This window comes from Drosophila nasuta, chromosome 2R, assembly GCF_023558535.2.
Source record: "Drosophila nasuta strain 15112-1781.00 chromosome 2R, ASM2355853v1, whole genome shotgun sequence".
NCBI lineage: Eukaryota > Metazoa > Arthropoda > Insecta > Diptera > Drosophilidae > Drosophila > Drosophila nasuta.
Window position 1 is genome coordinate 13297876 of NC_083456.1, and position 22763 is coordinate 13320638.

The window sequence follows — 22763 nt, forward strand, 5'->3', positions numbered from 1 at the left end:
AAAGAAACATTGGAAATAGTCATATACGTAATTGCCAATGAATCAGTTTCCTTTAATATGCTTTTATGTGATGATGCTGGCGATTCAGGGCAGAGGAATTTCTTTTTTTTTGCCCCATGCTTAACACCTTTGAGGCACTTTGGACTGCTTAAACAACTGACGATCTCTGTTGTTTTTATATATTTCGTTATTTGGAAAATCGTAAAAAAGCAAAGCGCTTAAAGTCTGTTTAAGTGTTCATTGTTTAGTGTAAACAAACGTAAATGGAAAGTTTGTACAGTAAAGCGTGTCTAAAATGGCTAGGTGAAAACGTTTTCATAGGATCAACTTGAGTTCTTTTCAAATAAATAATCTCAAATTGATAAATAAGTCAGTCATCAAGTTAAATTTGTCAATATAATCAGAGAATTGTTACTTTAAATTATACTTATATTAATAGAAATTTTCCTCATAAGTATTTCCTCCATTGATTTCATTTATTTATTGTCTCATCCTTCAGCCTGTTAACAATTGTTCTTCTTCATGTATGCCAATAATTTTCAAATCCCTACAACTCTCCTCCAAAGCACAAGCTAATTGAAATCTTAACACAAGAATTAACTTGAATTCAAATATTAAGCTACGCATAAATCAACTGTGTGAGAATCTTCGAGAAGTCCTTTTTCATATTCATTTTTTAGGCAACTTCTTAACGCTTCGTTAGCCTCTTGGCCTTGGTCTTGGGCTTCGTGCTAAGTAAGGAGGGCAATTTACGATTCAAATGAATTCCGCCCACATTTTCATAGTGTCATCTCTGTATTTTTTTCATAATCATTAAACGATAAATTTAGTTGAATTTTTTATTTTCTTCCATTGCCTGTTAGACTGCCTGTCTTTCATGGGGCTGGGGGCGGTCACGCCCACTGGTAGCAGCCATTAGTAGCAATTTTCAATTTCCTTTCTGATGAAGCACATGGCAAGAGAGCAAATTACATGGCACACAGGACAAGATGATGAGCTGACATGGCCCATTCCACACAGTTTATCTGTGACTACTTCTTTTTTTCTTTCTCATTTTTTTTGCTGCTTCCATCTTGAGGTTGTGCTTAGAGTTCTGGCACACGTACGCAATTGTCCTGAGTCGATGCGAAAAGAACATTTTCTTGCAATTTTCACGGCGACGGCGCAAATGAACAGCCATTATGTGGATCTCAAGTGAAAGCAGCGTCTGAAGTGAATTTGTAACGAGCCGGAGAAGTCGTGAAGAAGCTGTGAAAAGCGTCCGAAAACGTCGAATGTTGTAAGTCGCAAGTCGAAGACCAACTCAGTGCGTTGCAGTGAGTTATCCCATTTATCCTTGCCAGCCAAAGGACATGCTTCAATTGAATAAGAAGAAAATTACACTTAAACGCTGCGCCGTGTCGACAACTACAACACAGAGAACACAAGAGTTTAGCAGGTTCAGAAGGGAGAAGGAGAGAAGATGAAGCAGCTTCATGGGGTCAGCAATTGTTGCGCGTGCTTTGATTGAATTGCCATTCATTAAATGACCGATTAAAGTGCTGAAATAACATAATTTGAATTACTATCTACTACATTTTTTTGTGATGTGCATAAATTCATTCTTTCGCTGCTTTCATAATTAACCATTTCACTTGAGAAACGCTCAATGAACTTCGCCTCGCACTTTAATGCCAGGCGTTGTGTGTTTACAACGCCAGAAGACATTCCAGCCAACGACAAATAAGCCCCAAATGAAGTTTATTTGCTCAAGCCGTTGACAGACAAACAGTTTGCCGCCTCCTTCCATACTCGCATAGCACTCATACGCAGTGTGCGCCATCTGCATTAACATATCATTAGACTATGTTGCTTCTTTTCTTCTTGCTGCTGTACGTGTGTCCGTATCCGTGTTCATGCCGCTGTTTGTCTGTTTATCTGCGCTTTTGTTTACAATACAGCGTAATCATGTGTTACTAATACCAATAATAAAGGCAATGGGCAATTCTAACCCTAACGCCGCATGAACTTTCCTCCAGCTCCCATCTGCCTAGAAGGGGAAAATGGAAAATGCTGCCGATGCCTCTGCCTCTGCCTCTGCCTCTGCCGTCGCACCCACTTCAATGTCAGTTCGTGCATGCATAATGAGTTGAGCTGAACTGCAGAGGCGTCTGCTCCACAAATCCAAAACGTGTCGCACTCGCATCAAGTGCACTTCTAGAGCCAGTCGACTGCCGATAAACAACATTTGCTGCGCACTTTGCAGGAAACAACTGTCTCTGTCTTCTGCAGTTTTTTCTGTTTATATTTAATTGCCATTTAAGTTGGCATTTTGGCGGTCTACTTTTCGTTGATTTGCTAAGCCCTCACTTAACCACAATTGAGCAATTCCAATTCAGTATGTTGAAATCCATTTAAGTTTATGATGAATATGCTTCACTGACCTAACAGAATTTTACGTATTTTTATTCGGCTAAGAGCTTCCAATTTTCTGTATTTTTTTTTTTGGCTAATTTCTTAAGAACACTTTGAATGGCACTCTGGCGCCTTAAGTAGCCTTTGTCCATATACGCTATACGCTATAAGCTATATAAGCTAAAGCATCGAATTCATTAAATACTTAAGTGGACGACTCAAGTGCCAAAGTTTAAGTGTTGGGGTTATGATTGCAAAAATATAATAACAACAACAGCGAGCAGCAATAATTGATGGCAATTTGATTTCACATATGGCAAGGAAGTGTTCTTTATGAATATAAAATATACAAAATTAAATGTAAATAAAAAAGCGACCCAGTTACTAGTAGTTATATAAAACTATATGTATATTAAAAAAATATATTATAATTGTTATTTTATTGAAATAACGAATACAATTCCTTATTGTATTATATTAACACAGTCTTTACGCTATTTTTTCTATGATTGTTAACTTAATGTAAGCAAAGTTGCTAATTTATTACATTTAATAATGTTATTTACTGTGATTTCAGAAAATATTTGGTTTAGTGCGGGAATTTCGAAGGATGTATGTACTCGTACTCGTACTCGTTTTATGTATCTGCAGTTATTGGCGATGTGATAGACTATCAGTGTGGAATTCTTACAGTAAATATATGTACTAAGGCTGCTCTTGGGTCAACTGCATCAAGAATTACTTACTAATATGTTGAATTTTTAAGAACAGTCTAAATTATTACAAAAAAAATCCAAATCAAAATAATAGCATCACATTAATGAACTTGCTTACTAAAGTATTACAAAAGTTTTAAATGCATTTGTAATTCAAAAATTCAAATAATTTAATTTAAAGCCTTTTTAAAAATTGTACTTATACGTTTTGTTACAAATCTTGCAGATTTGTTAAAACTTCAGTCTAAGAAATTTGAATTTAATGCTTTATTGAGAATAGAATAACTTCTATTGTGAGTATTTTTATCTGAATAACAAATTATAAATAATGATTTAAAATATAATTTGAAAATTCCACAAAATTTAACATATAGTACAAATATATTTTTTAAAGTATTTTCACCACTAAATTTCTTTAGTTTGATTTGTCTGCGTAATTTTTAAATGCGAAATTTTAATGCAATTACAATTTTTGATAATTTAATAAGAAAAACAAAAAAAAGTTTTGGGATTAGTTGAGTCATTTGTATAAATTACTTGAACATTAAAATTTTTGACAATTTAATTAAGAAAAAAAGTCTTGGGATTAGTTAAGTCATTTGTATAAATAACATTTTTATTCATATATTTTTTAGTAATATTACAACTCTTATTCTGCATTATTTTTAAGTAATTATTGCAGAATTAGTTGTGTTAAATCAAGAACTAAAACAGTCATTTTAATTATATTTAATAAATAACTAAGTTGGTCTATAAGTATTCATATTTTTAACAACATCAGCCCTTAGCAAAGCTATTTATCTTAACATTAACACATATGTAAAAAAATTGCTTAGATTTCGGGATTGATTTTATTATCAACTTCCCAGACGTATTAGGCGGAACATTAGGAAATCGTAAATAAATCATGGGCATTTGTGTGAATCAAATATTTGTTTGCCGGTCGCTGTAAAAAATTGCCACCCACATGGGACGCGAAGCGAGATACTTTTGCCAGTGTAAAGCACCGCCCAATGGCCACTGACCAGTGGGGTAATATTGTAGTTCCATGTATTGTTCGATGTGTGAGTGTGCGGGTGTGTGTGTGTGTGTGTGCATATTTTTAAAATGCAATAAAACTCAACGCGCCAATTTGTAGGCAATTAAATTTTATTCTCTTGTTGGAATTTTGATTTGGACTCGGATCGCGATTGCGATCACAGCGACTGCGACTGCGACTCTGACGTCCGGATTCCGTTTGGTGGCAAATGATCATTGAATCCGAATCCGAATCGTTTGTTCATGATGATCGATAGCTGCCATTGGTCTTATTGTTGTTTACATTGTCATATTTGTGTGTGTGCGTGTGTTTTTATTGTTCTTATTGTTGTTGTTGATGTTGTTGTTGTTGCTCTCGCATGTTCCGCCAATTTGCCATATTTTCATAGGCAATTCGTCGAGCGTCGAGTCTTTATTTGTTGCCACATGCCCGCTGCAATGATACTTTGTTTATTAGCCCAAATTAGCCAAATAAATGCAACAGCTTTTTGCGGTAAATCATTTGCACAGATTGGGATCGAAAACCTTGGAAAAGTTATTCAGAGAGAGAACGAGAAGAGATCGAACGTTCTCAAGTGGAGTCAAGTATGTGCATTGCACATTTCTAATCTCTGATCAGTTGCGGTATCAGTATCTCAACTGCTCGACTGCAAAATGTAGCAATAAATATTTGTGCTCCAAGTGTTCCATCAAATTGAAGCTTTTAAGTCTTTGGACTGAAGTGCTTGTGTTCTAATTTCGCATTGGGGCAGGCCACAAAATGAGAAGAAAATGCGCAATTAGCCGCTATTACATTAATAATACGCGTACTTGTCTACTACACAATATTCCAATAATAATTGAATTGAATCTCTTGCTGTGTTCGGTAAATGGAAAATCAAACAAAAACGTATTGAGAATTCAATGAAATGAAATGAAAAGCGCACATTGGCCAAAGTGAATCGCCAGCACTTAAGAGCTTAAAAGTACGTTTAGCAAAAGCAGAGCAACGAGATTTCTCTCTCTCTCTCTCTGTCTCTCGATCTCCTCTCCTCCCTCCATTGACCTTCAGTTGGCGCCGCTTGCGACGGTGGCAGGCAACTGGAAACCGTCGACAGCGACAACAAACTGATCATGTAATCATGCGTGTGGCATTTGTTTACAAATCACGCCTGCGCCTGTGTCTGTGGCTACTTGTATCCTGCTCCAGACAGGACTCGAGCCACTTGAGGCTGAGACACTGATCAGCGAGCAGTGAAATATGTGTGAATGTTTTTGGTCCTGCGCGAGTCAAGTGGCCAACGTCAGTCACTCGTCCTGTGGCAGACATTAATTGCTTCAATATTTTGACCAAATATACAAGTCAAGTGTTTGGTTGGTTGCTAACTTGTGCGGTCGCTGAGGTGTCCATGGAGCTGTCCAATTGGCAAGCTGCCGCCAGGACGTGTGTCTAGACAACGTTTGGTTTATTTTGATTTGCGCCACAGGACATGACAATTGCAACATATTATGCTATATTAGCTGGCAATCGCTTTGTCGCCCCTGAGTGGCAGTCGCGACTGCCATCGGCAACTGGCAACTGGGAACTCGCAACTGGAGCTAATGCGACCACACACAAGACGCAAATAACCCAAACCATACTTCAAATAAGCAAAGCGCACAACAACAACAAACACACAAGCATGAAGTTGACTCGCTGGCAACCACATTTAATGCACTCCAAGTCGAGTTAGTTACTCGCTGTCCCCAGTTCATGGCATCATAGCTCCCCATCAGGTGTGCGGTGGCGTTGACTTTGTGGCACACTCGCTCTCTCTCCCTCCGTTAGAAGCGCAAATTGTTTATGCTACTTTGTGAGCAATAAAAGCGCCGGCAGCCGTTGTGGGTGGTCGCTCCCAGCATATTGTATGATGCGATCGGTGGTGAATGCTGCTGTTGTTTAGTGTACTGCCAGCTTATGGTTTATGTAAATGTAAATGTCGTTGTCGTTGTTGTTGTCGTTGTCAGTGGCCGCGTGCTAATCACCGGCAACTCTTCAAAGTCGCTCGTGTGGAATTGATCCAGAGCATTGTGTTTGCTCAACAGGATAAAGGATGAAGCATGTGAATGTGTGTTGCGCAACTTTGCCACTGTGGCAATTAGAACTGTCTCTGTGAGAGCTGTGGCAATAATTGAATTGATTTCTGGTGAAAGCAGCCACTTGTAAGTGTCCGTGGGGGAATAGGTTGAAGTCTATCTTCATTGTTGGAGTGGCAGTCGCATAATTGTGACTTAATTGTGTCATTATGATGTGCTATCTCCATACACACATATGGAATGGAGTATGCATGGCCTGGGAAAGAGTGAAAGGGTAATTCGTCCCACTCAAGTCAAGTGCGGCTTTGGGCCCATTAACGCTGATCTTTGGCTGGAGTTGAAGTTTGTTGACCTTTGTCGCTGTTTAGCTGATAAAGTGCAGTGGGAACTTTGGCCTGTTGTAGTTGTAATGCAGTGATGATTTTGATTTATGGCAGCATAACTTGAGACGTTTTGCTTATTGTTTCTAGGTGCATCTATTTATTTTCATTTGTCAATAAAATCGACATCATTCGCATTTTGATTTGCGCAACACATCAACAAGCAATGAAAACAAATCGCTCGCAAATCATTTCGCAAATTTGCCAATTTCATATTTACGTCTTCATAATTTGCACTCAGTTTTTGCAGTTTTACGAAATTATGCGCGACTCGCCATCAATTTGGATTCGCATTCAGATTGATTTCTATTTTCGTTGTCCAGCAGGGCTGCTCGGTCTAGAGCAAAAAGCGTGCGGAGAAGCATTAACTGTGTTGTTTATATGATTAGAAATTATGAATGGGCTCATTTTTAAATAACGAACAGAAAAAATCATATTGACTCGCATGCTTTTAAAACCAGGTCAAATACTATGCTCATTAACAGATATTTTAAGTAAAAATTTAAATATACTGCAGAACTCAATTCAATTTAAATGAATCGATTATGCTTAAGGATTGTGTCTATGCTGAGCATTGTTAGAATCCACAATATGGATTCCATTTTTAGCTAGTACACCAGCCCATGTAGCGTTGCACTGCTTACTTCAAGCAGTTCGTTGCACTGCTTGTTAGAACTGGGGGTAGCCATGACAGAAACCAGCTCGTGTGGTGAATTCACATTACCAGTATTTAGCCTAGGCACCAACCATTATTTTCTGCACTGCTTAATAAGAACATCTTTACAAGCAGTGTAAATCATGATAATCGCTAAAATATCATGATAACAATTGTATGAACTTAGTTTATAGTAATGTTTAAATGAAATAAAAGAATGTGATATTTTTAGTTTACTGAATTTGATTTATTGAAACACGTTTTGTTTTAAATATTACTAATACGCCAAGTATGCTTTATTTTCTTATAATGAGTACTTGCAAATAATCTACAATCAGTTAACACAGAAGAATTATAAATATTCATATAAAGGTGGTTGTTATTTTTTTTTTGAACGAAAATCACAAGCAATTTATATGAGGAAATTTAATACTACAATTAGGAAAATGATTGCGAAGAAAATGTTTTTGAGTTTTCTTGTTTGGCAAATTAGAAATCGTGTGTGTTGTGTGTGTGGAAAGTACAAATTGGGCTAATCGCTGCTGTTGGGTAAATTGTTGTGGTAACTAGTTGCCAAGCTGTGGCAAGCAGGGGGGCGGTAGAGCGGCGGGCGGGTAGAGCAGCTTGCCATCCGAATAGCGCATCAGTGTCATCATCTTCAGCATTCGAAGTTCCTCCTTGTCCCGGCTCGAGTTGCTCGTCTGCTGCTGCTGCTGATGCTGATGCGTCTGCTGTTGGGGGTGGAGGTGGTGACTGTTACTCGGATGTGGTTGCGATGGCCGGCATCGCATGGGATCTGCTGACTGGTCGGGTCTTTAAAATACTCAAGTCATTAACATTCTCTAAAAAGCTTTTGTTCGCTGACAATTGTTTCACGCTCTGCACGTCCTTTTTCAGCTCCTCCATGTCGCGTTTGAGTTTAGCCCGTCGGTTCTGGAACCACGTGATCACCTAGGAAGCGCAATATTAATCTCTGACTTATATAATATAGTGCTTAGATTGTAATACTCACCTGTGCATTGGATAATCCTAAGCCAGCGGCGATTTCATCACGATCCGCTGGCGAGAGATACTTCTGGTAGAGGAAACGTTTCTCCAGCTCAAAGATCTGTTGATTCGTAAATGCTGTGCGCGATTTGCGCTTCTTCTTTGGATTCGAACGCGTGGCAAAGATGTTCAGCGTGGAGGGATCTGAAATGATTGGAATGGTTGGGGAAAAGCATTAACCAAATGTGCGATCTAAGTCATAAACCAAGAAACAAACTGTCGTTAAATAAAAAGGCTGAACAAAACGTGCATTCAACTTTATCTATTTATTAACTTGGGCTCTCTTTTGTAACTGGTTTGTTAGCTTTTTACAGCCTTTGGGCCACTTTCATTTCAATCAGCGCACTAGTTACAATAATTTCAAAACACACACACAAACTAATCCAAATGGAATTCATAATAGAGATGCGGCATATGAATGGTCATAAAGCATGAAAAGAGTGTGGAATCTCTAGCTCCTTTGTTTTATTTACTATAGTACTATGGCATAGAGCCCCTCAAAAACGCTTGATGTTATCCGATCGTCAAGTTTTATGGGCGTTCATGCCGCTTTGGCTGCTTCCAGCCCAGTTTTTGTTGGACTACTTTTATGTGCGATCGACGCTGTCGATTTTTATTGGTCTCAACGCGTTGAATGATTTCCTTTATGGGAATCTTCAGCTAGCTGTTGTTGTTGTTGTTATTGTTGTTGTTAAGCGTTTCGATTGGGATTTGATTTGGTTTTGATTGCCGGTATTTGTTTGGCTGGCATGTTTAAAGGTAATACGCTTGCTGATTGATGTTTTTCGAAAGTATTCCGTTTCTGTGCGGCGGAAATCACATTAAGCATTCTTATTGTTTATTTATTTATCGCGCAGCTTTTCAATTCCTTTTTTTTTCGCGCCTTCGCACTCAGCATTTTTATTAATGCATAAATTTAAGTGTAGACATCGACATCTCTTAGCGGAAATGGCTGCCTTTTTTTTTTTTTTTTTTGGTCAGGCTAAGCGGAAGGACAATGGCAGCTGGATGAGAGAAAGAGAGAGAGAGCAGACGAACGTGTCTTCAACCCCTGATGATGACAACACACAACTTGAATTGTTGTTAAACATGACGGACAATTAACAATTAATGTGACTCGACCCAAGGACGAGCACGACATCGAACGGACGGACAAACATCCAAGGGTTGTTTGTGGTCAGTGGCTCAGCTCAGCCTAAAGCCATTTTGACACTCATGTGATGTGTTTATTGTAAAGTTCATTTATCTAGATGGACAAACACGCCCTTTTCTAGTCGAGCTGCAGGCAAAGGAAGCGCACGCATATCACGCAGCCAAATGAATTATGAATGAAAAACTGACGCGACTCCAGACATCATCGGAATTAACATCAAAATTATAATTATAAAATTGATAAATTTGTAACAACATTTTGCACATAATATATGTGTGTACATTCAGACAATGCAGTAATTAATATTCATTTAATTTTAATTTATTGTAGCTGGCAGTAAATAATACAATAATCAGTATTGTATTATTTAATGCAAACTACAATAAAAGTAAGCAAAGTACTTTATTATTATGTAAAATATTAGAATAATTCAATCATTCCATTTTTGGTGAGTTAAGTGTATTATTGAATATTCTAACTCTTCGAATCATATCTGGCAATGAATACAGCTGGATTAAAGGTAATTAGAAAGATATAACACGAAATTTAGTAGAAGAAGTTTCAGTTCACAATGTTAATTTGCTTATCGAAATGTTTGGTGAAAAGTGATCTTTTGATCCCCACTGCTTGAGCATAAATTCAGACAAAGCAGTAATTAAAGTAATTGATAAGTAAAATAAACTAAACGCGTAGCTTTCAAGTATATTACTCATACGCACAGTAAACACTTGTTTCCAAAGAAAATAATATTTACTTAGATATAAATTTCCTTATTGAAGTTGACTTTAATAGTTACATAGGCGCCTCTATTGAGCTAACCAATTTTATTGTAACTTCCACATTAATTAGATTAGCCTTTGCGGCTCAAACGAATTCAGCTTTGAAAAACGTGAATGGGCCACAAATCGCGGCGAGTTGCCAATTAAGCTTTGACCAATAGAACGCCCAGTTTGGCAGCAAATTGGTCATGCGGCGTGGCATGTGGGCTGTGACCACGCCTCTTTATTAAAAGTTGCAAGTTGGAAGCAGCAAGCAGCAAGTTGTGGGAGTGTGTTTTGGGCATTTGTTGCGCTTTATTAATTAGGAAACAAAACTTGGGAGCATGAGTTGGCCAACAACACGAGTTGCACTAACAAGTCACGTGTGTTTCTTTTGAGTGTATTCAAATTTGCCATATGAATTATGGTGACTGCACCCACAGTCCGAAAAGCCTGAACAAACAATGTCATCAGCATAACTAATTACAATGACAGGCGAGTAAAAGAAAAGGGCAGAAGGAGATAGCAACTTGGTCAAAACCCGAGTGGGCTCGTAAGTTATGCCAGTTGCAGAGCGTTGCTAATTGAGACGCAAACAAAATGACGCATTGTCCTCGCTGAACACACAGAGTTTGGGCTTGGTTCCTAGACGTGCCTTATCGCAGCCCGATCAAAACTGGGCCTAATGGCGTTGGCGGTAATTAGGAAAATTAAGTAGTTCACAAGAGTTCACAGCTATACATTAAAGAAGGCATTAAAATGCAGCTGAGGAAGCCACGAAGAACACATCAAGCTGCTTAAGTGTCAAAGAGGAATGAAAAGCAGAACAGCAGCAATTATGTTAATTAAGAGGCAACAAAAGAGGTGGGGGAAAAACGATTCAATTAAAGCCAACTGCAGATCAATCAGCCAGCAGCCAGCAGCCAACAAACAACAAGCAAACAGCTAGAAGGCATCAGCTAAGTCTAATCCGTAAAAGAAAGAGGGAAAGAGAGCGGAAAAAAACCAACAGCAAAGTCAAAGTAAAAGCCTGAGGAGATCGTAATCTAAAGATCAATGATGTTGGCTATTAGGTGCTACCAAGATGAGTATCGTTTGGAAAATGTATTGGGCACAAGGTGCTGTTCACACGATCGTCATCGTCATCGTCTCCGTCACCATCAAGCGAGCGATCGCTCTCAATGCAGTTGAATTGAGTCGAGGCGAGTAAGATGAGCTGATCTACCTACTGAGAGTGCCAGGCTGAGCCAGGAGCATGACATGTGGAATGCGATGTATGTGAGCGTGTGTGTGCGACTCTGTGTGTGTGTGTGTGTGAAATGTCGGCAACGGAAGACTCAATTAGAAGACGATTGTGGGGATTTATGAGCACAAGGAATTTCACATTTTTATACCCGGCGTAACAATTAAGGTGCAAGGGTAACTTTGTGATTTGATAGGTCCTAGTTCATTTAATACTATGTATATTATTAATTCTTGATTTAATACTACACAATTTAAGAAATCAGCATCAGAAGTCCGTCCTTGAAAACAGTATTATTTTTATTTGATTTTAAAACTTTTCAGGATTCTTTGTTAATTTGGGAGGCCGTTAAGATGCGTTTATTTTGTAGAATTTCGTCGGATTCTTTATTAATCATAGAAATGGAAGAAATTGACATTATGGGAGACATTATAAAGCTAAAATATTGTATTGTTTTTTTTCTTTTATGTAAACTATTTATTTAAGGCTCATACACAAATTTGATTAAGGGCGAATAACTTCCAACCTATATAGAATTCAATAGTACCTGGTAAAGGACTATAAAAACCTTTAAGAAAAAGTTGTATATCATACTATAGAAATTTTACTATAAACTTCCTAGAATATTTAACCTTAAATGAATATTAAAATATATAATATTACAAAATATAAGACCGGGTATCTCAAAGTCGTTTATGTTTATAGTTTTCTTACTTGTGTTTTTCTGTTTTGCGTTTTTTTGGGAAGCCTTTAGCCTGGGCTAAATACCTGCCAATAGCTTTATAACTTTGCCGCCGCGCCGCATCAAAAGCGAAATTATGACAAAGCGTCGACCTTCGAATGCAAAAGAGGCCGCAGCGACAAAGAGTTTTGCTAAAAGCGTTAATTATGTGCCCCAGACCCCGCCTCCCTTCGAGGTGCCCCAAAAAATAAAGGGCGCAAGAACAGATACTGCGATTCGAACTCCAACTCAAAGTTGGCCCCGAAGCAATGTGGAGCGCAAAGCGAACCACAAATTGCGTTGTCCAGAAGCTCGAAAGCGTAATCAAAAACTAATTTTAATCCTGTTTGGGGCCACGCTGATGAGGGATCAGATTAATGCGACGCACTCACTCACTCACTCACATCGCCAGAGAGAGAGCAAAGCGATGCGATCAGAATGGGAATCGGAATGGGAATTGGGAATGGGAATGGGAATGGGAAAAGGGAGCGATCTTCATTTTTAGCGGTAGGTCCAGGTTAATTTATTCTAAATGGCTTTTTGAAATCTCCGAAACAAGGCAAGAAATTTACTTATGACATGCGCAGCGTTCCACAAAGACAGAGAGAGAGAGAGAGAGAGAGAGGGAGAGAAAAACAAAAACGTAACATAACCACAAAATCCCCTGAAATGCCCCAAAAATGCGGATGATGATTCAGAGGCAAGCAAACAGTCAAGTAGTCGGGTTTTTGGGGGCCCAGCATATTTTTCTCACTTTGGCGTGTCTGCGTGTTGTTAGCAACGAAATTGATGAGTTCGAGCAGGTTATAAAACTCGATACCTTTTAGCTACCTTTTGTTATAGCTGTTGTTATTGTTGCTACTACCAAAAAAACCGAAATACAATAACACAAATTAATATAAGAAGATGAGACAAATTTAGCCGCCGACAAAAGAGAGTTGTGTGTATTTGTGTGTTTGGCTGCGCAACTCGCTTCATAACGAGAAAGTTATAAATTTAGGTTTTCATTTGGTGTCTTGAGCAACTGGTGAGGTCTCTCCATATATACGAGTATGTATATATCTCTTTCTCTGTCCAGATTGTCATCGTTGGCTGCTTGTTTACACGCTCGTAATGCGCGCAATAATTTCTTGTATTTTATTCGTATTCAGTTCGCTCTATATGATTCCCTAGCTTTTTTAGTGTTCTTCTTTCAGCTTTGCTTCAGTCCCTTCCATTTCAGCGTAAATGTTGTGCATGTTGTGGCCCGCAGCATGTTGTAAACATTAACATGGCTAATAACATTTGCAAGTACCTCGCAATTTTCGGTGCCAAAGAACATGTCAACGGCCCTGGGGGCATATAATCAGGCTCTCCCGTCGATGTTCGTCGCAATCAAGCTTAATTTCTTCATATTGTGTTGACGACTTTCTTTTGCACTGTCCTCAGCCATATCAACAAACCGTTAGCACAGCCTTTTCTTGAACATTCCGGATGCTGAAGCGGCGCTTTCTCAAAGGCTACGCACAATTCGGCACATGGAGACATAATTACAGGCACACAAAAAGAGATGTTCTTATGATATTTTGATTGATTTTAATGGCATCGGCAAATCAATTGCAACTCCAACGCAAGACGTGGTCATCCTTAATTCAATAATGAATACGTAAAGCTATGCTTAAGTCGCCAATCTACGAGACGAGTATCCACATACTCGGCCCCACACATCCATCCATCCTGCCATGCCACAGCTTCCCAATCGATCTGACCAGAGAAAGAGAGAGAGAGAGAAGCGAGAGCGAGAGCGAATCTCCCCTTTGGAGACGTCTTCAACTTCGCGAGCTTCGTCGTCGTTGTCGTCGTCGTCGTCGTCGTCGTCGTCGTGGTCTTCGGCGTTTTCATCTTCGTCGTGTCGGCCTGGGCACAAAGCGTCGGCACTCTTTGATCAGCATATATAAAATACTATGGCCACGCCCTTTAAAAGGTAGATTAAACGAGATGGCGCTCGGCCAACATATACTTAAGTTAACGTTACGTAAAGAGCAATGAAGTCAGTCAGACGCTCGACAACCAAGACGGACGATCGAGACCAAGCACCAAGCTCCAAGCTTCAAGCACCAAGCATCAAGCACCAAGACGCGATCTGAACTTGGACTTGCATGTCTGCTGCATGACGCTTGCAACCCGAGGCGCACTTTGCTGCAGTTGCACGATCGGGTCAGACAGTGGGCCACACTAAGCCAATGACTGCTCGTTCTTTGGAATGCGAAATAATAAATATTGACGGAGTTAAAGATTGAAGTATAATTAGTTCCCTAAAACAAGCATCTTGATTTTTGAGTTTAACAAATTAAGAAGAATAAGATGAGATACTTTAAAATGAATTGCTAGTTGTATACTATATGATAAACTCAGAAACGTTTGAACAAATGAATTCGCGATTTTTAGAAAAACTTCCGCAAATACTTTTAAATTCATTAAGGACAATGCTTTAACAAGATTTACTTCATACTTAACTACTTATCCATTTAATTTGCAATTCTTATTGACAGACATTTCTGGAGTCAAATATTATTGATGATAATTTCGGGTTATATAAAATGATCTCATACAAATTAAATCCTACACTTAACTGCACATTTTCAAAAGCTAATGATATATTTGAGCAGTTTATCTGCAATAAATATTTAACTGTGAAATATTTCAATAATTTAATGGATTATTGATTTAATTTCTTAATAATAGCTTTGCACTTACTCATCAATTTATGAGTTTGAGAATATTAGAAATGTGAAATTAGTGAAATATAAAATGAAAAAAAAGGAAAAAGTTTAATAAATTGCAGATTTTCATATATTTTAGCATATTTTCGATTTCCCTACTAAAAATAAATCTCTTCAAAATATTTCGCTACTTATAATGTGTCTACCATAAATAAATATTGTAAAATATTTTAATAATTTAATGGATTTCTCGAAATGATTTAATGTTTTAATAACAGTTCTTGCATTTACTAAACAATTTATGAATATTTTTCTTATATATGGGAAAAGTTTTTGAAATATAAAATGATGTAATAAAAAATAATATCATTTAATAAATTGAAGTTTTCAATTTCACTTCCAAAAATAGTTTGCTTTGAAATATCTTGCTATTGACAATTTCTCAGCTATTTTTGTGAAATACTTCATTAATTATAGACTACTAAATGATCTCACAAAATGATTTAATTTCTTAATAAAAGTTTCTGCGCTTACTCATCAATTTGCGAATATTTTTTATAGTGAAAGTTTTGCTAATATATAGTATAGATATTATCACTTTAATGATGCCATTTCCGTTGGTAAATCTCAGCTATTTCGCACACCAATTCAATGATGTTGTGCCACAGTGCGAGAATTGCTTGGTCAGAGCAGAAATAATAAAAATTGTGTAGCTTTTGCAATTTGGCGGCAGAGCTCCCCAATGAATCAGAGACGCGAATAGCCAAGGAGTCAAGAGCAGCAAGTGGTTGTTGTTGTTGTTGTTGCTGTGCCACTTGGCACTTGGCTGCAGTTTTGGCAAGTGAGTCTTGAGAGTCCATTGGCTGCCGTACTACATCATTTTTATGTTTGCATGGCTTTTAAAGCGAAGAGAGGACGAAGGGGGATTCTGGGCTGGGATGTGGGGCGGTTGTTGGCGGCGTTGTTAAGTGAAAATCTGGCTGGGCAATCGCTAACATCAGCTAACAATGGTCATCATCATTAAAATGCGATCAAAGAGCGGCGTGTTTTGAAGATCTCTTCGCTCGTTACTTTGGCCCTTTTTGAGTCCTGTTCCTGTGCTGATTGAGTGACCTTCGCTTGGGCCTTCGCTTCGCACAATGTAGGCCAAACGGAGGCAGACACCGAGTGTTAGTTGGCTTAATGTCTTTATAAGTACTACGCGTATACATATGTAGAGGAAAGCAAAGTGAGTGAGACAGGAAAAGTAAAGTAAAGTAAAGGTAAGGTAAGGTAAAAAAATAAAATATGCTTGTAATCAAAACCGTTTAAAAAACTACACACTAATTGAGTTAGAAGTTCGCTGGCACTTTGAACTGGCCGACAGATGAAAGGCACCGACGTTTTATTGGTGGCACAACAAAAAGCGTTGACAACAGCATAAAGCCAACAATGCCCCCAGGCAGCCAATAGGCATAGATACTACTCGCTCACTCTCTGCTGAATGAATATCGAAAGACACGACTACGATGCTGATGCTGATGATGGTGATGCGCGATGCTGAACAAACCGCTAACATGGCCCGAAGACATTGTTCAATCGCTTTGGTAACTCAGATGCCCTAATGAGCATTAGCTGAATTTGTATACTCGGGCATTACAATACCAACAACAACAGCAAAAGCAACAACAATGCGCGTTGATATTATGACAAGCTGTCATAAATTACAAATTAATGAATCAGCGACATGGCTGTGGCTGCACGCAATGGCCAAGTCTTTATGCTTCGCTTTATGCTGCCAGGATCACCTCAACTGGAGTGCAGGTAGTCGACAATGTGTTCTATCTGGATATCTGGATCTCGAAAGTCGATTCTCATCGATACTGTGGCTCAGGTGGCAGCATTGGCACCGCATTGACTTGCCTACCTTACACCTTCGAGCTGGCTGGCTGGCTGGCTGACTGGATGGGAGATCAAAGACCGCACTGCCGACTTAATAACATAAATTAATCTTCTCATTGTTAAGCGACTCGAGCAGTGAGTGAGAACTGCTGCAGTGACTGTGCATGCGTGCCAAAAAAAAAAAGAGAAAAGAAAAGTAAAAATAAAATTACAGACACGCTATACAACGTAACTATAGCTATATAGCTTCATATAAAGCTTATGTATATGCTAATCCGTTTGCCAGCAGTGAACTAAGCAACTAACCAGGTCCAGTTAACAACAACAGAGGAGAAAAAACGGCATTTAATTTGAATTTGATTTGATTTGGATTTGATTTCATTCATTATTTTTTACCGGGCAACGCAACTTGGCCCCTGGCTGTGGTGTGAAAGAGAGGCCGATCGTTGAGTTCAGCTTCAGTTTGAGGCCTTCGAGCCAAAGCAAATCAGTTGGCAAAATGAGTTTCTGAAGCACCCTTTAGTGTAGGAGTCTATGCAAATTTCATAACGGGATGCAACAACATAGTTAAAGAAATGAGAAGGGAATATAAATTCATTAATTCTGACACTTCTTAAATATGTGCATATTACAAAAAAATGTTTGCTTTGTAATTTCCGTGTTGAATTATTTAACTCAGTTTCTGAATTGTAAATTATTCAAAATTTACATTAATTTAAAAATGTTAAGCTAAATGTTATACATTTATTTGATAAATTTATACAGTAAAAGAAATAGGATTTCTTTTCAAGATTTAATTACCTTAATTTTTATATAAATTTTAGTCATTTTTTTGAACATTTACTATTAATAATTGACTTTAATTAATAATAAACGTAAATTAAAATGTTTATATTTATGGATTTATTATACATTATAAATAATAAATATAATTGAGAAAATCTAGTTATAATAATAAACAATATTTTTACAAGACTTTTTTAGCCTCTCAGTAAAATTAGTTAACTAGAACTAACTAGCAATTGTTTTCTATGATATGCAATCAAACAGAAGTTGCTTCATAGCCAAGAGTATTAGAACTTCGGCTAGCCAAAGTCATCTGCTTGTTGTAGTTGTTATTACTGGTGTTATGTGTGTGAGATCAAAGTAAACATGCCGCCGGCTGTGTAGATGAGAGGGCATCTGAGGGTTGGGGGAAGATCGAAGACCGGAGGGCAAATCAAACGTGGCAAATATGTAGAAGATTTTGATCGAACAACGATGATGACGATGAAGACGACGAAGAAGCTGATCAGCAGCAGCAGAAGCAGAAGCAGACGTAGTAGTAAAGTATTTGAAATGACTTTCCGGCATGAGTGAGTGGAAAATGAAACGAGCGCAGCAAATTAGCTAATCAACGCCCATTAGTAGGCAAAGGAAGGGTATTGGAATTTATGATAAATTTCCGTTAATGCGCACGCAGCAGCCGTCGAAGTCGACTTCGACTTCGACTTCAACTTCGACTGCGGCACGAGCAGAACTCACAATTCAAAAACAAGTTAATTTTCAGTTTGAATATAATTCCGCTGCTTGCTAAATCTTCCTTCCCCCTCACATACTCTTCTTCTTTCCTCAAAGAGCTCGTCTGTGATAAAGCAGGCAATTTTATAACGCCGCTGCGTACGCAGCAGGACGACCGAACAACCTGGCTATAAAACAAGTGTAAATGTGCGTGTGTGCAAGTGTGCGAGTGTGTGTGTGTGTATGTGTGCGTGTGCTAATAACACATAATTTTCTTGTAAAACAACCGCTGCGCATCGTTATCGTTATCGTTATCATTATTGTGCATTTTTATGTGCGCCTGCATGTTGACTGCCTGCCAACTTGGCTAAAAGGCGTTGGCTCAATGCATCCTCCCCCCTCTCTCTTTTTCTCTCCTTCTGGCTCTCTCTCTCTTCGAGTTGGAAGTTGCGACGACAATATTACTTTATTTATGTTTATCGATATTGCCGGCCAGATAAGCCAGCGGCCTCTTAATCTTTTCCTGCATGTTTTTTTTGTAGGTGCGCTCGTAGGTTTCCTTTTTAGTGAGAGTTGTTAAATGAGATGCTAGCTGCATGCAGCCAGTTTATAATGCCAGCGAGGGAGCGAGAGTGTGGGAGAAAAGCTCATGGAGTTAGAGCGAGAGAGAGAGGGGGAGAGAAAGAAAGAGAGACTTACAAAAAAAGGATACAAGTTTATTCAAAGAGAGATAGAGAGAAACATACAAATTAAAACGAGAAATATTAGTATATTATTTCGTGAAGTATTAAATATAAAGATCAATAAATATACGTTGTGTACCCGGAAATATAAATAGTTACAAAAGCTAGTAGAGAGGATTATGGTATTGAAAAGTAAATACAAAACAAGTAAGAAAGCTACAGTCGAGTGTGCTCGACTGTGAGATACCCGCTACCCATTTTGAATAAAAGCAATATATTTTGCGGTATTATTCTCAAAATATACCAAATATACCGCAAAAATACTAAAAATATACCAAATGGTATATATGGTATATCGATATAGTACCGCATTCAAAATATACCATAGACGGCACAATATACCAGATTGTCAGCCAAAGCAACTCAGACCCTAGTAAGTAGGCGTTTTTGCCCATACAAAAGTATTTCTTAAATAGCTTCCACAATTTTTTTCTGATCGCAACCAAATTTTCAGGGATCATAACTATTATAGTTATTACTGTATATACGTATTCGTAACTCTAGCTTTAAAATTACGCTTGTTATTCGATTTTTTTGATTTGCGGAAGTGGGCGTGGCAAAAATTTGAAACAAACTTGATCTGCGTGCAAACATAACAAATGCTGTCGAAAAAAAATTATAGCTCTATCTTTTATAGTCTCTGAGATCTAGGTGTTCATACGGACAGACGGACAGACGGACGGACGGACAGACGGACAGACGGACATGGCTATATCGTCTCGGCTGTTGACGCTGATCAAGAATATATATACTTTATAGGGTCGGAGATGCCTCCTTCTACCTGTTACATACATTTCCTGCCGGCACAAAGTTATAATACCCTTCTACCCTATGGGTAGCGGGTATAAATAGAGCAAACGAACGGATTGACTATGGAGAATTTTAGAAATGAAGAAATATATTATTTATTATTGGTTAAAAATACTGAACTTTTAAAAGCTCTTATTTAGAGAAAGATCAACCACATAAAAAATGAGTACTAGGAAACACAACATACATATATATATATAGTGAGTATATCAATTGAAGTAAATGGAAAGAAAGTATAGCTTAACACTTTTGTAGCTTCAATTGTAATAAGTACTATGATACATGTAAAAACATTATTATCATTAATGGAGATAAATGAAAAGGAGATCTAGCCTAATGCTTCTGTAGCAATAGACGAAAATAAAACTTCACGTAGAGGTAATTTTAATTGTAGATTATTTTGAAAAGAAGGGAAAAAAACCAAAGTTCGATAATAAATTTAATGTTTGTCAGCTTCTTTGCTTATTGTGTCTTTAGCTTTAATTCTAAATATTAAATCTCATTTGATTCTTTACAAGTTTTTTTTTTCAAATCTCGATAGCCAATTTCATTTTTCTAGCTGACTTTTCTTAAATAGCTACTAAAAAGCCAAGAGAAATTTTGTAAGTTACAGGCTTAGTAGAAATTTGTGATACAAATGCACCCTAATTGGTATTTTTGAATGACAGACTTTGACTTTCATTATAATTGGTACAAAAGTACAAAATTGCATTTCCGTATGAAACAACAGGCTTTATACAATGTGCAACTTTTTTTCGGGGTATAATTTCAAACGTAATTCGTCACACTATTTTATGTTTTGTGCTGAGGAACAAAATGCAGCCTAACTGACATTTCTCGTGCACACCGTTATAATCGTGCCTAATCAATGTTTTAAAGTTAATTCCCTTGCTGTAAACTGGTTCCACGAACTGATCCTAGTCTGGACTGGGACTGGACATTAGCTATAACAAGGGTCCAATGGCATTTGCATGTTGCGGCTGCTCGAACTAGTTAGAGTTATGGACGGTTGGCATGACAAATAAACTGCGAGTGAAACCATAAATTAAAGTATCAAAATGCGTGTGCCGCAGACAGCCAAAGGGAGAGGGAAACGGAAGGTGAACCAGAGAAGGAGAGAGAGAGAGAGAGTGGGGAACGCGCTTGGACTCGTTGGCGGCTGCTTAAAGGCGGTGGCCACCTGACGACATGTCGTAGCCAATTGTTAAGCCGTTGATATATTTGGCCAAGTGTAGACATACACACACACACACATACAGACGCATGTATTCACTGTAGGTGTAGAGACAAGTCAAGGCGGTTGAGAAGTGGGCGTGTTACACCTTTTGCGTGTTGTAATTGCAACGAGAGACAAGAAACAGCAAGAAAACAATAAATTTGCAACAATAATGTGCAACAATTTAAAGCTGTTGCTGTTGACGCTGCAGCTGCTTCAGCTGCTGCTGCGTTGCGTCGCAAACAACGCGCAGATTTATTTAATTGCTGGCAACACACACATACACATAACTGTGCAAATATTAATGCAAAATGCTGCCTAAGTCACCGTCACCGTCACCGTCGCTGTCGCTGTCAACGTCGCTGTCGGCGTCTTTTTTGCGGTTGTCGCCGGCGTCGCGATCTTGGAATTTATTTAATTAAATCTACGCCCCGTTGGCTGCCACTGTCGCCGAGACTCTGATCTGCCAAATACGCATAAATTGCGTAGTTTATGCATTCGTTTTTTTTGTTGTTTTTGGTTTTGCTTTGCGCTTTTGCATTTGTGTTTGCGCCTGCGGCCATTACGCATACGCCGCGTATGCTGTCGCTTATTGCGGTTGATTGCCCGAAAAAAAATGCAAAATGAAAAACGAAATGAAATGAAATAAAATGACTTAAACAACTGGCCAAGAAATGATGTCTTATGACAATATGCTTGGCGCTTATAAACGTTTACGATTCGCTGTGTTTCTTGATGTTTGGACTGGCTGCCAATGCAGTTTTTGCAGTTGTTGCAGCTGTTGAATGCCTCAATTCAATTGCCATAAAAATGCGGTTCAAGTGAGCATTGAAACCGGCAATTGAACAGGATCCAAGCAACTGTTTTCTAGTGCCGTTATGCTAAGCTTTGTTACATGTTCTTTTTTGAATTAGAACAAAAATTGTACAAGAACTTTACGAGCTAAGTAATCTCTTTTTATAACCTAATCAGTCGACTATTCAGTTGAGTTTATAGTTCGAAATACTGGCCAGAAAAGTATAAATTTCGGTTCTATAATTCGTCCGATTTAGAAATAAAAAAAGATCAAATATCTTGAATGAATATTAATACTAACTTTCTCCAATGTTTACTTCGTATATCAAGGCAATAATTATATTTTAAAAACATCTATAACAAATTTTATATAATATATTGTAAAGTGACAAAAAAAAAAAAAAAACGGTATTCTATCCAAATGATATATAATTAAAATAAAATAAGATTAATATCTTTAGTAATAATTATTAATAATAGCAACGCTCTCCAATATTTATTATACTTCAGAAATTAGGCCAATAATTAAATTTAATAAAATGTGTACAGCTATCATAATTGTATATAATTTATGATATAAATGATAGTCTTAAAGTGTTAAGTGATGATATGTAATTAAAATAATATATTGTATGTATGTCTATAATTAAAATTACTAATTCAAGCTGTGATCTTCAAAGTTTATTTTTGAAGTCATGGTAATAATTTTATTTTAGATTCATTTTTTTAATTTCTGTATACTATACAATTTACTATAAAACGGGTAATCTTTAAGTATTAAACATTTTGAAAAATACTAAAGTATACCAACGGCTATATTTTACAAATCGATGTACTATATACCTTTTTTAGTATTTTTACTTTTCTGGTATTTTAAAAATATTTTTTTTACATGCATTATGTACAGAAATATACCACAGGCTATATTTGGCATAAGAGTATATAAATATGCTGAA

General features: G+C 37.6%; 1 protein-coding gene across 1 annotated transcript in view; it reads right to left on the bottom strand.

Moving 5' to 3' along the window:
- Positions 1-7527: 7527 nt before the first annotated feature.
- The window catches only part of LOC132786884 (hematopoietically-expressed homeobox protein hhex), a gene marked incomplete at its 5' end in the record, with an annotated part of 28083 nt that continues 12847 nt past the window's right edge, over positions 7528-22763 (bottom strand). The window contains 3 exons of the mRNA XM_060793594.1: positions 7528-8051; positions 8104-8189; positions 8251-8429. Coding sequence (XP_060649577.1) covers positions 7805-8051; positions 8104-8189; positions 8251-8429 — 512 coding nt within the window. The remainder of the gene's footprint in view (positions 8052-8103; positions 8190-8250; positions 8430-22763) is intronic.